At 46.4% G+C, this 14,486-nt stretch overlaps 1 protein-coding gene across 1 annotated transcript in view; it reads left to right on the top strand.

Moving 5' to 3' along the window:
* IGSF9B (immunoglobulin superfamily member 9B) overlaps positions 1 to 10,453 on the top strand; it is a 98,711-nt gene extending 88,258 nt beyond the window's left edge. The window contains exons 19-20 of the mRNA XM_034754506.1: positions 9,062 to 9,183; positions 10,010 to 10,453. Coding sequence (XP_034610397.1) covers positions 9,062 to 9,183; positions 10,010 to 10,233 — 346 coding nt within the window. The 3' untranslated portion in view covers positions 10,234 to 10,453. The remainder of the gene's footprint in view (positions 1 to 9,061; positions 9,184 to 10,009) is intronic.
* Positions 10,454 to 14,486: the final 4,033 nt, after the last annotated feature.

Here is a 14,486-nt window from a genome sequence, read left to right as displayed (position 1 = left end):
GGCATGGAAGGGGCTTTTCCAATCCCATCTCTTCCTTTAAAGGGGAATAAGGAATTGTAAACTACTAGGACAAAACCTTTGCACACGAGGTCTCTGTGGCTTTTGGGTTTTCCCACTCAGCAGTGCCTCAGCGCTCTCACAGGTTCAGTGAGGCCTATCCACAGTCAGGATACAAGTAGAAAGACTTGGTGTGGCTGTGACTTTTGTGGGGGCAAGCCTGGTAGGGTGACCAGATGTCCCGATTTAGGGGGCTTTTTCTTATATAGGCTCCTATTACCCCTTACCTCCTGTCCCAATTATTCACACTTGCTATCTGGTCATCCTAAAGCCTGGTGAGGAGGGAGACAGCTCCTCATTCTGTATTCTGTAGGGAGGTGCATGGTCTAGTGGATTGAACAGGGTTGGGAGCCAGGAACATGTAGGTTCTAATTGCAGCTCTGTCACTGACTCGCATGACCTTGGGCAAGTCACTTCACCTGTCTATGCCTCCACTTTCCTCCTCTGGCAGTGGGGATAGTAATACCTACCCGGATGAATGGTGAGAAATGGTCTGGGAAAGGGTTATATAAATGTTCAGTGCTATTGGAGAATTAAATCTTAAAATACCGGGTTTATCATGTGGATACAAATAAGGGACTAACAATACAAAACGGGCACGTGCTCAGCAACACCTAATCGTAGCTCTCAGTTTGATATCTGCTAGCAAACAGTTAGTTATTTAGGACTATGATCTCATTCCATGAATTCAGTAAAGGGAACCCAATTTCAAAATACTTCTCCAATTTTATTTTAACAGCTGAGGGTTCCCCCCTCTCCCCTTCATTCCCAAGATTCCTAAATTGTATTAAACTGGAGGAGTTCTGTGTTTTTTCCCCCCTTTTTCTTTTGCCGCTTGCAGCGGTACACTGCATAGCTTCAGCTCATCTGTGTTAAATCTTTGTTTTGAACTGTAGTAATTCAATTACAATAGAAGCCTCACCTCTCTGAAATTTTTTTTCAATGAAACTTGGCATGGTGGCTTCAAACCCAACAATGATTACAGTGACTTAAGCAAATCTTGCAAGATTGCTCCCGGAAAATACCTCTTGGAGACTTTCTGGGGGCAGTTTCACAGATCTAGCAAGGTCCTGGAACAGAAATGGAAGAGAGAAATAGGAACTTGTTTCCAGATTCGTTGGTAGTGGTTGAGCTTCCTCCTCGTCTTCCTTTCACTGAGTCCTTTTGTGGAGCTAAATGTTACCAAGTACTAGCTCTGAAGACCAGAAGTGAAGGTCAGCTGAAGTGACACGCAGGCCAATACTTACTGCATTGGCTGCCAGGGATGCAGTGTCCCAGGCCTAGTTTTATTTCCACTATCTGAGAGCCTGCATGCACCCACAGAGCAGCAGATTCCCAGAAATTCACAACAGCTGTCCTGTGCTGCTTATCAAAGGGTGAGATCCAGCTCCTAGCCCAAGCGTGAGCCTGTGTGACTGCATAAGACACTACACCCAGCAGGTCTAACAGCTTAGCGAAAGTTGGAAGTGATACCCAAAGGGATACAATCCTCCTAGCTCTCTCTGAGGATTGTGATCAGGGCGACAGATGGGGATGTCTGGAGGGTGTGTTGCGGGGGGGATGGGAGGGCAATACAGAGCTGGATATTCAACCAGGGCAGAGAATGAGGTGTCGGACTGGTGGGTCTATCGCATCGAGACCCATCTGGGTGGGGGGAGAGTGCAGAGTGTGCGACTGATAGAGGGAGCAGTGACGTCTTTACTACTGTCTCCTTTTGGAGCATTACCCTCATAGCTGCCAACCAGACAGCTTCAGTCCTTTCCAGAGAGCTTCAGAAGCCACCGAGAGAGAGGTCCTCCTTTTGGGATGTTCTGTTTAGCCCTGGAAACTTTCTGCCCCACACCCCACTCCAGGTATCCATGGCAGACCTGAAGCCTTTTCAATCCTCTTCTCACGCCGATTCCAGGCTGAGATGTTCATGCGTGCCTATACAAGATCTCAGCAGCAGCTAAGCCACAAAAATGTCTGCCAGCAAAGGCCCGATGACCAGGGACTGAAATGCATCTTACTCTGGGACTTGGGCACAGAACCCATTGTAGTCAAACCTGGGTTCACTGTCAGGTTCTCCCTCAGGTAGAGGAGGGAGAGAGCCATTATCTCGAATGGGGAAGGCAGAGGGATAATAAATCCTGCACGCTAATAAGAAAAGAATCCCATAAACAGCGCAGCCAAGTAATTTCTTTATGATTTAGGGTCGTAAAATTGTCAGTGATCAGGGGCACCGGAGTTTTATACCAGACCAGCCAGGTTTTATGCTGCAGTAGTAAAAGCAGAGAGGGGGAGGGAAGATGTGGTTTATGAGCTCTGTGGTGGCTTACCCATCAGCAGCCGGGCACTGCTAGCAGTGTGAATGGGATCTCCGCTGTGGGGATGCATGCAGATCAGGCTGGCCTGGATGGGACAGGCAGATGGGGGCAAATAGAGGGATACAAGAGACTCTCTGCATGTAGTGTTCGTTTATATTTCCCTGGCATGGCTGGAGTGGGAAGGCTTTTGCAATATCTCTTGCTGTGCGAAGGGCAGGCAAGTTTTATTTAAGGGTGTGGGTAATTTATGCCGTGTTCAAATTAGCGCTAGTAACTTTCCCTTTTCTTTTTAATTGAACCCAATGTGCCATGAACGTCTAACTGGGAAGAGTTGGTTCTGTCATCTCACTGCCGTAGGAAACCCAAAAACCACAGGGAAGGCAGGCGAGCGCCTGTGCTACCTCTGCATCCTAGGCTGTCGTGTGCTGGCAACCCCAGCTCCTCTCCTCCCTTTGGACAGTGCAGTCAGTACCTGGTACGCAAAGCCTCTGATGCCTCCTAGGTGCAAGTGGCAAAGCCATGTCCATTCCATGGGTGAGGAAGCTGCCCCACCCGCAGTGTGGGGGAGGACGATGACTCCTCTCGTTTAGTTTGAAACAAGTAGGTTCCCCTTTAAAGACTGTCCATGTGCTGATCCTCTGCATGTGTTTCACACCCACTCTCGCTTGGAGAAGTTGAGTCCGCTTGTCTGAGTGATTTTCTTCTTTTTCTTTTTCTTTTCTTTTTTTTTTTTAATTTTCTCACTCCTGGTTTCATTTATCTTCTTTTTTTCCCTCTGATCTTTTTTCTTCCTGTCCTCTCCTCTCCCACCCTTCTTTTCCTCTTCTTTCTTCCTTGTTCCTCTCCTGTCAGCATGGTGAAGTCTGTTGTATAGATGAGTTGTGTTGTCTGCAGACCTGTAGACGGGATGCCATCTTCCCGTGTGCGCCCTGCTGTTATCCGCTCCTTTTTATCTCATTGCGGTAGTCGTGACTGTGGCTTGACAGCAGCTCTGTGGAAAGGGAGTGTTGACTTCTGTGTTTCTCTAGCATCTTTTGATTTTGAAGGATCCTAAGCTGATCCCAAGTGATGCACCCACAGCATCCTCTGGGGTGGAGGCAACAGTCAATCCCGCACAAGACTGGAGGGGAAGAGGAAACTTCTACTCCTAAGAAAAGTCTCATGGGATCTTTAGTGTCCATGCAACGCACACAACCGCTCTTGGCTTGTAATATTTCCTTGCATGAAAGAACCCCATGTTGATCAATGGAGTTTATAATCTTGGAAGGGTGTAGGATGGAGTAAACCTGGGCAGGATTTGAACCTGTGGGATATAGGCTGTCTAGATGGTTTCAGACCGGACCTTTAGTTGCCAAGCTGTTGCTGAAGTTCTCTGCCCGTTTGTTCAAGGGAAGAGAGTCAGGGAAGACGTGTGTGGTGAGGAAAAACTTTTATATTGCACCCTGGGATCTTCCTGCCTCTTCTTGTGACTTGGCTTCCCATTCTGGTGGAGATGGGTTGCCGTTCTTCCCTAGGCTTTGTCTGCTACTCTTCTAACCTCCTACATGCAAAGGCATTTGAAGAAGAGCAACAGAGATTCTTTGCTGGGTTGGACAAGTGGAGCTGCTCTTTTAGCCTAGGGATAAAGCCCTTCTTGCTATGGATACCGGAGACTCTTGTTTCAGCTCTGCTAAGGAGGAGTGGTGAAGCGTGCAAGCTTTGTAACTCACTCTTCTCTTCTAGATACTGCCCTTCGCACACTCAGAAGCTGGCTGCTTTGTGCACTCCCTCAATAACTGTGAGGCGCCTTCAGTAACTTTCTGATCATATGGTTCTGACTCACGCTCATCTGGAAGTGTGGTAAATTGAAGACCGAGAACTTCTCCATTAGTTCTTCTGACCCAAACCTGATGCTTTGTAGACTCTGGGATCTGAGTTCACTTCAGAACCTTGTAGAAAATACCTGCTACATTTTTAAAGCTACCTTGCCCTATTATGACTCAGTGCTCCAGAGTGAATGAGTGCAGTGACAGGTTCCTCTGCATCACACATGGTGTATTCTGGATGGTCTTTGTGCATAGGCTGCTGCCCAAAACACTACAAAAGGGGCAGGAGGAATGAGAGGTCTTTTTTGCTGGTCTTAGAAACAATCACAACAGGAGAGTCGGAGTTGACTGCAGAAATAAAGGGTGGTAGCAAGGCTATAAATCTGTTGCAGCGTACCTGTCCTTTCCTTTGCCATTGTCACTCTTTACATCTACGACACCTGAGGTCAAACTCTATTTATGGTGAAACATGGGTTTAGTGCACTTGCTCTGTGTGTGGCTGGAAATGTGGGAGTGGGGAGTCCTATTTTAGAGAATAAATGGAAATTAGTTTGATGGAGTTTCATCCTAATCTCTAGTGGGCATTTTTCTAGCATCATAAATGTCACAATTGCGAATATCTTCTTAAAGGCCTGTGGCAGAAGTGACAGGGGCTGCTACAGCTCAGGGCTGAGCGCTATCGGTATAGTTGTGTAGCAGTGGGCACCAGCGGTGGAATAGGTGCTGCAGGTTAGAACTACTTCTCGGTTCAGGATTTAAAGAGCAGAAGCTGTTTCACCTTGTGATGGAAGACCAGGACTGGAATAATTGGTCACTCTTGGTCAGGAGTGAGTTACATTGTCAGAACCGTTTGGAGAAGTTCACTCAGTACCTGCCCGCATATAGCAGCCATTAACCTAAAACTGAAAACTCAGTAAAATCAGGCACGGAGTAATGTGTGTGTAAGCTGGGTGCAGAGGAGGGCAACCGTTAGCATTGCCTGTATCAGTGGTTGTTCAGCGGCACAAAATAATGTGTGGCTCATCAGAGAACACCAAATAGATGTTACGGGGACACTAGCTTCTAAAATTAAGCTATAACCCTGTATTCACCATTGGAGGCAAACATTGTCTTCCTGAGAGGAATTTAACTGTAGTCCCATCGCTCTTACACATCTTAAATCTAGCCCATCCTAGGAGGGTGAAAGTCTCACTTGGTTCCAACAGGAGGGAATTGTGGCTTGTCTAAAAAGGTGTTTTGTCCTCTGCCGAAGTTAATGCCGCCTGCTTTGTGGGGAGTTCCAGCTGTTCCATCAGAGATGGTCCTGAGAATCTGTATCTTTGCACGTTCGTCAAATCTTGATGTCTATGCTTGAGCGGTGAATATGAAAGGAGCTGATTTATACCCTAAACCTTACACTTTCAGTTGCATCTGCTGGTCCCCAGCTGCTCAATCAAATTGCTCATTATGTTCCATATGCTTCTCAGTGCTGTTAGCAAAATCAAGAAACTTGGCCAGTCATATCAGTGTCTTTAAAAACCTTGGAAGTCACCAGCCTGCAGTATTCTAGCTAAGTACCTACTGCTACAAAAGCCACTTCCCACGTCAGCTCGTCTTGTCCCAGCGTACAGTCTCACCATGCCACTGTGGCCTTACCCCCGAAATGCAATGAGGGACGTAGCATCGAGTAATGGGAAGCCCGGTTCTGTAAATGTGAAATGTTCCCTCCTAGAACAAATGTCGACTACAATGAGATGCTACCAGCTGAACAGGATGAGAATAAAGAATAATCTCCGCATCCAGATTTTCACAGCTAGATGGATGAAATGCCCTGAATTTGGCCCACAGATACTTTTATCAGGGTATGTTGCAACACTTTAAGCCTCACAAAACCCCGTGTGCAGTAGGTATTCTCTTTATTTTGCAGATGGGGAAATGGAGACACATTGAGGGATAAGTTACTTGACCAAGCTCTTGCAGTGACTGAGCAGAGAATAAAATCCAAGTATCTACTCCAACCCGCCCTTCGTTCAGTCCTCCCCAGACCTATTCAGCACCAGACTGGTCTGATTACAACCAGGGATTGGGATTCGTGTCTTGCAAGTTCTTGTGCTTTGCAAGGACAAATCCTTCTCTTCCTGACCTGCTGTTGAATCAGGGGCTGGTTTCTTGATTCATACTCCACATTGAACAGGAAGAGTCTTCTGTGTATTGGATTGATCTCTGGGAGGGCTCCAGATGGCCGATAGAGGAGAGTTCACACTGGCATCCGAAAGTGAAAGAGAGCTGCTTCGGTTTAGGGCCATTAACAGTGCAGATTCCTCACAGACTGTCAGGCAAACCGGATCGGCTTTAGGTCCTTTCATATTTTCTCCATAGATGGCACTTTTATCTGTGGGAAATGCACTGGCTAATGTAATCATTGTCTTTGTCCAAATCTTTTTTTGCGTCTGCTGCTCCAGCCTGCCCTATTTGCTTTCTCCATCTCTTTGTATGGAAAACTAGAATTCCCCCACTTTTTTACTGTAGGCTGCCATGCAGCAGGCAAGTAAAAGTGAGTTTTGCCTCTCTGAACATGTCGTCTTCCATCAACCCCACGCTTATCGGTTTCATCTCAGTTTCTTCTGCTGTCTTGACGATGAGCACAGGGGAGTCGATGGGAGTGAATGAGAGTCCCAGAGTGCTGGACTACTCTTGGCTAATCTCAAATGCAGTGAAGTGTGAACAGAGGACCAGCTCCTATTTGGGTTCAGATTAACCCTTTCAGGGGAGTGTTACTGAAGTGTACATGATCTGACACAGGCACCCCATTCTTGCTCCCATTGCCCAGTCTCTCTTTCTTTGAACCCTCCAGTTGATGGGCGGAAGGTGTAAGTGCAATATTCCTTGCTGGTGCTAACTCTTCGAAACTGCCATCCAGGAAAGAATTGTTGCCTTTATTTTCCTCTTCCTCTCAGAAATTTCTGTGAAGCGTGGTCAACCTTTGTGCATCCCCAGGAGATGCAGAACAACAGACTTTTTTGTCTGACCATAGCATTTACCTGGCGTATAGCAGGAGATGGGGGATAGGCTGACATTTAATAACACTACCAGAATGAGGAGAGCCTGGGAATTCAGGAAATGTTACAAGCTACCCCTCTCTTAGCAGGTACAGTATTTTGAGACGGTTTGATCAGTGGTCTCCAGTGAGTCAGTAACGATACCAAAAGAATGTCTCCTCCTAGTTGGAAAGGTGTGACAGAGGGAGGGGGAATGTATTGGAGGCTCAGTGGATTAAATCTCTGCCCTTTCATCTCAGGAGAGCTGGATTTGAATATTGGCTTGGTCTCACACAGTGAAAACTACTTTGTGGACGTGGCCTATTCACTTACGGGCACGTGCTCCTATCTCAAAACCCCCACACTCTTTGGCACTCTGCCTGGTAGTCAGGAATGTAGCACTCCGTAGAACAAAGGGCCCCAAGGCTTGAGAGAACCGCAGGTCACAGCTGAGCTGTCTGAAGGGTCCAGTACAGGCCTTGTCTGTAGTCTATCTGGCCCTAACTGTCAAGACTCGGACGCTTTCTTTGGTGGATAGCAAACTCTCAGTTTTGGCGGAGAGGTGCCTCAAGATAGAACTGGCAGGGGAAAGGTATGGGAAACCAGGAAAAGAATGGGGAAGTCCAATAAAGACTTTGTGAAAACTGGAAAATGTATAGTTGGACAGACTTCGTCCAGAGGGAAGGGTTTTCCTATACTCACCTGGCCCCAGTGTCCTGTCTTCTAATATCTAGTCAGGGAAGGACTAGCAGACGGGAAAGAACTGCACAAAAAAACCTTATACAAAGAGCCCGTTTCCCATGCACCAAACTCTAGAGAAAACATTTACCTTGTAACAGGCTTTGGTGGAAGAATAAACCAGCCATACAATAAATCAGTGAAATGGGCAGGGGAAACTCATGAATGAAACCACTGAATGAAAATCCCGATGTAGGAAATAGAGATCTGCTCCCCCTCTCCCCATGATCATATCTTGTAAGTACTTTAATTTCAAAGTCATGGTATGTCTTATCCTACTGGGGAAGAAAATCAGAAGCCTGGCATCGAAGGATTAAACAACCTGTCAGCTCTTATTTTATTGTGTGTGTTGTGGCTCTGAGCCGTGATCCTGGAAGGGGGTACCAACTTGCCAGCCCCAGCAATGCTGGCTTGTAAACTCTTCGTGTTTCTGTTTGCCATTTGGTCCCTGTTTTTGCTGTGGGGTTGGGAAAGGGAAGGGTCACTGCTTGTGTTCTGTCTGTCTGGGCCACTGTTGCCATAGCTGGCGATGTGCATAGCGGTAACATGGGTGCCGCTGTCCTGTTTCCATACGCCTTTTGCTTTCTCTTTCTTTAAAGGGGCTTGATGCGGGTTCCCAGAAGTGCCTTGTCGGACATAGGATCTGCCCCTTTCTACCTACTTTAATGGTTTTGAAATTACAGAAACAAATGCATTTTTAAGACGTGAGCCTTGGTACCGGTTGTCTTGCAGTGTGGCTCTTCCAATTCCTCCACAGCTTAGCCATCGGCAGGCATTTGATTCTGTCCACAGGAACAACCAGGGCTGGAGCCTAACACCTCTCTCTAAACTTTGCCTGTTTCTGCCTGACCTAGACTCATCCATGGTATGAGAGGGAGGGAAACAGTGGACAGGGAAGTGTGTAAGTGTTGGGGGGGGAAACTACAGCTGTCCCAAAGGCAGTGAGTAGATGGTGTCATGTTTCCACCGCATCGTATTTAGCTCCAGTGCAGCTGGCTGACCTTACTCCATCGGTCCCGGATTCCTCACATTTTCCTTTCCATGGCAGAGGATGACCGGTCCCTCCCCACCCGAGAACTCTTCTGGCCGGAGTGTGACAGGGGGCCACTGATGGCACGTGTCTGCTTTTCCTTTCTAGAGAACATCCATCTCCATCCGGGAACGCTGCTGCACCTGAGAGGCTCGAAGCTCTGAAATACCAGCGGATAAAGAAGCCCAAAAAGTCATCCAAGGGCTCCTCAAAATCCAGAAAACAATCCAGTGAGTGTGAGGATCACAAGACTCCCCACTAGTCTCCCTGTCCATCCTCCATTTGAGGCCTGATCCAACGCTCATTAAAGTCTCTGACTCTAATGGGAGTTGATTCAGGCCCGTGGTCTGAAGGTCTCTGTTTGAGCTACTATAAAACCTATGTTTTATTCTCTTGCTCAACAATTCCTTACAAAGGAAGTAGGCTCTTTTTCCATGAGGCCACAAGGGCTTCCCTGCTCCTTTCAGCTGTAAAACGGAAGGCCCCATCTCCTGTTCGTTTTTTTTTGTTTTTCCTTGGGATGTTAGTCCAGATCTTAGTCCAGAAGAGGAAGGGGATAACTTCCCTTTGTAGTCCTGAAATTAGCTGGAGAGCCCTGGAATGACCCTTCTTCCAATGCCTTTAGTGGCTTTCTGTCCATTTAAATTCAAGATCCTCCTACATCTCTCCACCTACATCTCTGCTGTCATTTCCTCCTGCTCCTTCTCCAGCCCCTTATCTTCTCCTCAGGTCCTCTGTCCTGACTCCTTTGTCTCCTACTCCCCCGCTGAGCTATGTGCCTTCCCTCGCACTGTCCCCGACACTTAAAACAACCTTCCTCTTCCTATCCTCCATCAAATCCCTCCAAAAATCCTCCTCCGTCAGCTGAGCATCCTATGTTAACCTTCTCCCCAGCCAAACCATGGAGGTTGGTACATTATCCTGACTTAGACTGTGAGCTTCTCAGGGCCGGGCCCAGGCATTTGTTTTACACGCTCTGTAAAGCACCACATCGACTCATGGAATTGTTATAGATAACTAATCCTCTTGTCCTTCTCCTTCCCTCTTCCTCCTCAGATGGTTCTGCCTCCCAGGTTCAGCAAGTTCCCAACTCTCAGGTACTGTGGCCTGACGAAGCGGTCTCCCTCCGCAAGAAGAAGAGACACTCTCGTCAGGATCCCTTCGCTCGCCTCTCCGCATTGAAGGATGACCTTTGCCACCGGCAGCTCCCTGAGGACCAGACAGCTATTCTCAACAGCGTGGACCACGATGATTCTGGCGGGCATGCCACCTTACTTTAGCATAGCGCCAGCCAGAGAAGGTTCAAAGGGAGGGGGGAGGAGGGAGAGGAGATTTCATGAGCTACAGGCACATGTGGGGAGAGATGGGGTGTGAGCTTCAGCCTGGGTTCTCATACCAACAAGCTGAATGTTTGGTATCACATCCAGGGAACCCAGCATCCAGTCTTTGCCCACTGGGAGAGGCTCTCCCCTTCATAGGACACCTTCCATTTAGTGCAGATCATGGGGGTGGGGGGGTGGGGGTGGGAGGGAGGAATATCCTAGATTAGAGGGATGGAGGGGAAAATACCCCAGCCTCACCCACCCCCTGCCATTTGGAACAGGAAAAGGTGAGGTTGGGGCTTGCAGGGCTCAGCGTGAGAGGGATTCAAACTCAGTGTTGTCATAAGAATCTGTTGCCCCTCGAATCCCCTCTCTCTGCTACGGCTTCAGTTTTATGAGTGCTGGAAGAGGGATGAGATTTTACATCCTGGTTTCCAAAAGTATGTATAGATTTAAAAAAAAAATCCGTGCAGATGACAATGTATATTTATACAGTGTGTATTTAGGTAGGAACATGGAAGTAAACAAATGGCCTGAATTCACAGGAATCATTTTGATTCCAGAGAAAACAATGAAGTGACACAGAACAATCCAGATTGGAACTGATGATCCAGTTAATCTGATAATTTTGTAATGCATTATTCTAAAATTATCCCAGAAAACGTTACCAGTGCAAAATCTCATGGCCTCTCCACCTTTTTGCCTGAGGATGATGGGTAACAAAAACACAAATGATCTTTTACTTCTGTCCAACCCCTCTTTCCTCCCCCCTCCCCCCAAAAAAACCCTCCAGAATAAGTAGATGTGTGGAATTGTGCAAGGTCCCGTACATGTGCACACTCGAAACTTGTTAACTTATGGTAACCTCTCTTTGCCAACCTGCAAAAATGGGGGTGGAGGGCGGAATTTAAATCCAAGGATCTTCTATCTCAAACTAGACTTTGTCAAATTTGAGGAGGGAGTTTAGGTTGACAATTTATTATTAGTAGTAACATTCTGTAGTTCACTTTGTAAAATTAATGAAGTCTTAGAATACAAGATCTCACTACAGGAGTGTTTGCATTCTTTAACCTTTGCTGCAAAGTGAGGGGAGAGAACTGATTTTTTTTCCCCCTGTGTAGTGTGTGAATGGAAATGGTTCAACTGGTGTATCCGCCTCCCCCAAAATTGTGAACTTCAGTCTGCATCTTCCAATCCATTGCCCCACTGATTAATGTAAACAGGGCAAACACAACGCCTGAGAGAGAGCTTTTGGAAGGTAACTTTTGGTCCCCGGAGCTGAATAATTGTTTCTAGCTGCAAGCAGTAGAAACAAATTCTGTCACCTTGCATCAGTTCTAAATGTGTGGCTGATATGTCCCCTCCCCTGTTCCAACTCCACCCCAGTTTTAGAATGAATGTGATAGAGGCATTGGGTTTTAACACTCCCAGGATTCAGTCTGAGGAGTTATGTTCTCCTCCTTTTACCAGTGCCATTCCAATTCTTCACCAGAGTGTATTTTCTACTCAGATTAGTTTGACTGATTCACATGTCCATCAGTTTCTCTCTGGATTGCATAAGTCCATATACAAGGGGCAACTCTGGTGTAGTGAATGGAATGTGAGGCTAGGAGTCAGGATCCCTGGGTTCTATTCCTGGTTCTGCCACTGGCTCATTGTATGGCCTTGGGCAAGTCACTTAATCACTCTGTGCCTCAGGTTCCTCATCTGTAAAATGGAGATAATGATACTTAAGCTCCTTTGTAAAGCACCTAGAAGTCTACAGATGAAAAGTGCTATATAAATGCGAAGTATTATTATATCCCTATATTCAAAAATATTTAGGTATTTTCTAAGTGGCAAGATCAAACAGTGCATCCAGGCTTTGTGTATTTGTTCCCTTGTGCTGGAGTGCTAAGATCGTAGCCTGCCTGGGAATAAACCGGTTATACTTCAAGTATTTCATGTGGGTGTTTTTGCTTTAAGTGAATTCAGGATGTAGAAAAAGTCTCAGGTGAATTGTGGGAGGACCTAGGTACTTCTTTGCACAGAATCTCCAAGGCACAGGATTTTCACTTGTATACTTCCCAAGGTTGATTTTTTTTTTTCAAGTGGGATGGCCACAACATTTTTACCAGTCTTGCTATGGTTAACACATGCTTTGACTATTATTCTTGCAAATGGTTGAACCTCAAAGGGCTCAGTGGTTTGGAAACGCATCCAAGAGTTTCAGATGCTTTGTAAAAATGAACAGTTTAGATCAAGCAATATCAGTGAGTCAAGCTGTTAGGTGAATTTAAAAATTTCACCTAGAAATATCCCAAGAAGACTTTTTTTTTTATTAAGGTTTTTGTTTCCAGTCTCATCAGATGTTCAGAAACAACAATAAAAATTACTGAACACTTTCAAACCTCAAAATCCTGATGAGGTTCAAACCACAGCGGAGAGAACTCTGTGGTAAACAGTGGTATTTTTTTTCCAACTTAAAAAATTCCATCCAAAATGAGACAAATTTGCTCACAAGGGAGAGGAGGATACTCGGATAACAATCTGAATCTTGAGCACGGATTGAGGCATTTTGGCAAGTATACAGTTGGTGGCTCTGGCTAGGTGAGAAACCAACTCTGCCTGTGGCCTGAATGTGTATTTCTTTGGTTACTGTGTGTTTAAAGGCTTGCCCTAGACTTCACTAGGACCTGGATTGGATTTCAGGTCACTTGCACACAAGGTGTAAAAACTGAGCCCATATTCGCACCAGAGAGAAAAACAGAAACTAATTTCTAGCCGCAGTCCAACAGGACAGCTGTCTTTTTAGAAAGACTTTTTGTCAATGGGGAAGGAAGCAGTTGGCAGTAGGTACCACCACAAAGTTTTCCAGGAACCTCAGTCTGCAAGGTTCCCAATCTGTGGGTGTGTACCCAAATATGCTAATGTCACAAGACTCTGGACGCCCTCCAGTTGGTGGCACTGCACAGAGGTAGGCTGTTTACTACTGCTTCCCATCTATAGGTGAAACTAGTCCCTGTGCAGAGGGGTAGCACAATGTCTACGCACCACTCAAGTCTCCCGGAAGCTCTATTTTGATGAGGTGCATAGGCCTTCTGCTGACTCTCTGTACAGGGCAAACTTCACTTCACTTGCAAAGACCCTTCTTTCTTCTGCTCTTGCTTTGTAACCGTCCATGCAGGATGTTTACTTTTCGAGCACTTTCTGGGTTAATCGTGGTAGCTCTTCATATTAACAGGGCAGTATCTTGGGTCTCTTGGGATGACTGTCTCCAAGACCCTCTCACTGTCCTGACTTATGTAGCCCTAGAGGACTTAGATGCAGGGACGATTGGCAGAATATGCCAGCTCACGTGGTCAGTTTTCTACGGGTTTGTTGCTTGTGCAGACACTTTGAGCAGACAGCCCCCTGCTTTCCATGGCCTTCAACCATTAGAGACCTGGAGCTGCTGCCTTCTCCATCTCTTTCAGCGCTGTGAGCCATATAGGACCCTGGAAAGGGAAATCCAGCCAGTGAGCCACATGGAAGCATCTTTCCTTTTTCAAACTATTCTTTAGCCTTTACAGCTGCTTCCTCCCCGTCTCCTTGCCCTTAGCTACTATTGTGGTTAATGTTTGGGGAAGGGGGAGGTGATGGACATGAAGGGAAAAAATATTGGCCCCTTCAACCATAGCAAGTGTTGCCAGTGCTATGGCAAATGGCCTCTCCTTTCATTCTGGAAACTACTTTCACAACCATCTGGCTTCAATGGTCTACATGGGTGGGTGGGGGTGGAGTTCTTTTCACCTTGGCAACGTGGGATGGTTGAGCTGTGCCAAAGGATGCCAACTGTTCTCCCGTTTCTACCCTGTTGAAAATGTTTTGCCTTTTTCTTGGTCAGCTGCAAACACAGCTTTTTATTTAACATGGCAGAAAAATTCCTGGGCCAAACTCCTTTTTTGTAAACCTGTCCTAGTAGGAAATTTTTGCTGTTTCATCAGTAAAATTATGGCCATCCCCCATGGAAATACCTCCCTTTTTATTGGTTTTCCTGAAAATCCCAGGCAACATCCAAAAAAACAAAGTTTCACGGGAACCGTGAGGCACCACCGACAGCAGGAATGTTTTTCATCTGGCTCTACAGAGCACTCCTGCTTTGTCAAGAATGTAAATACTACAAGATCATAACATCAAATCCATAGATTTTTGCACCTTTTGGGAAGTTGGTTTTCCTGCTGTGTAGAATA

The sequence above is a fragment of the Trachemys scripta genome, chromosome 21, assembly GCF_013100865.1.
Source record: "Trachemys scripta elegans isolate TJP31775 chromosome 21, CAS_Tse_1.0, whole genome shotgun sequence".
Classification (NCBI taxonomy): Eukaryota; Metazoa; Chordata; order Testudines; family Emydidae; genus Trachemys; species Trachemys scripta.
This window is presented reverse-complemented; position numbering and strand designations above follow the sequence as displayed.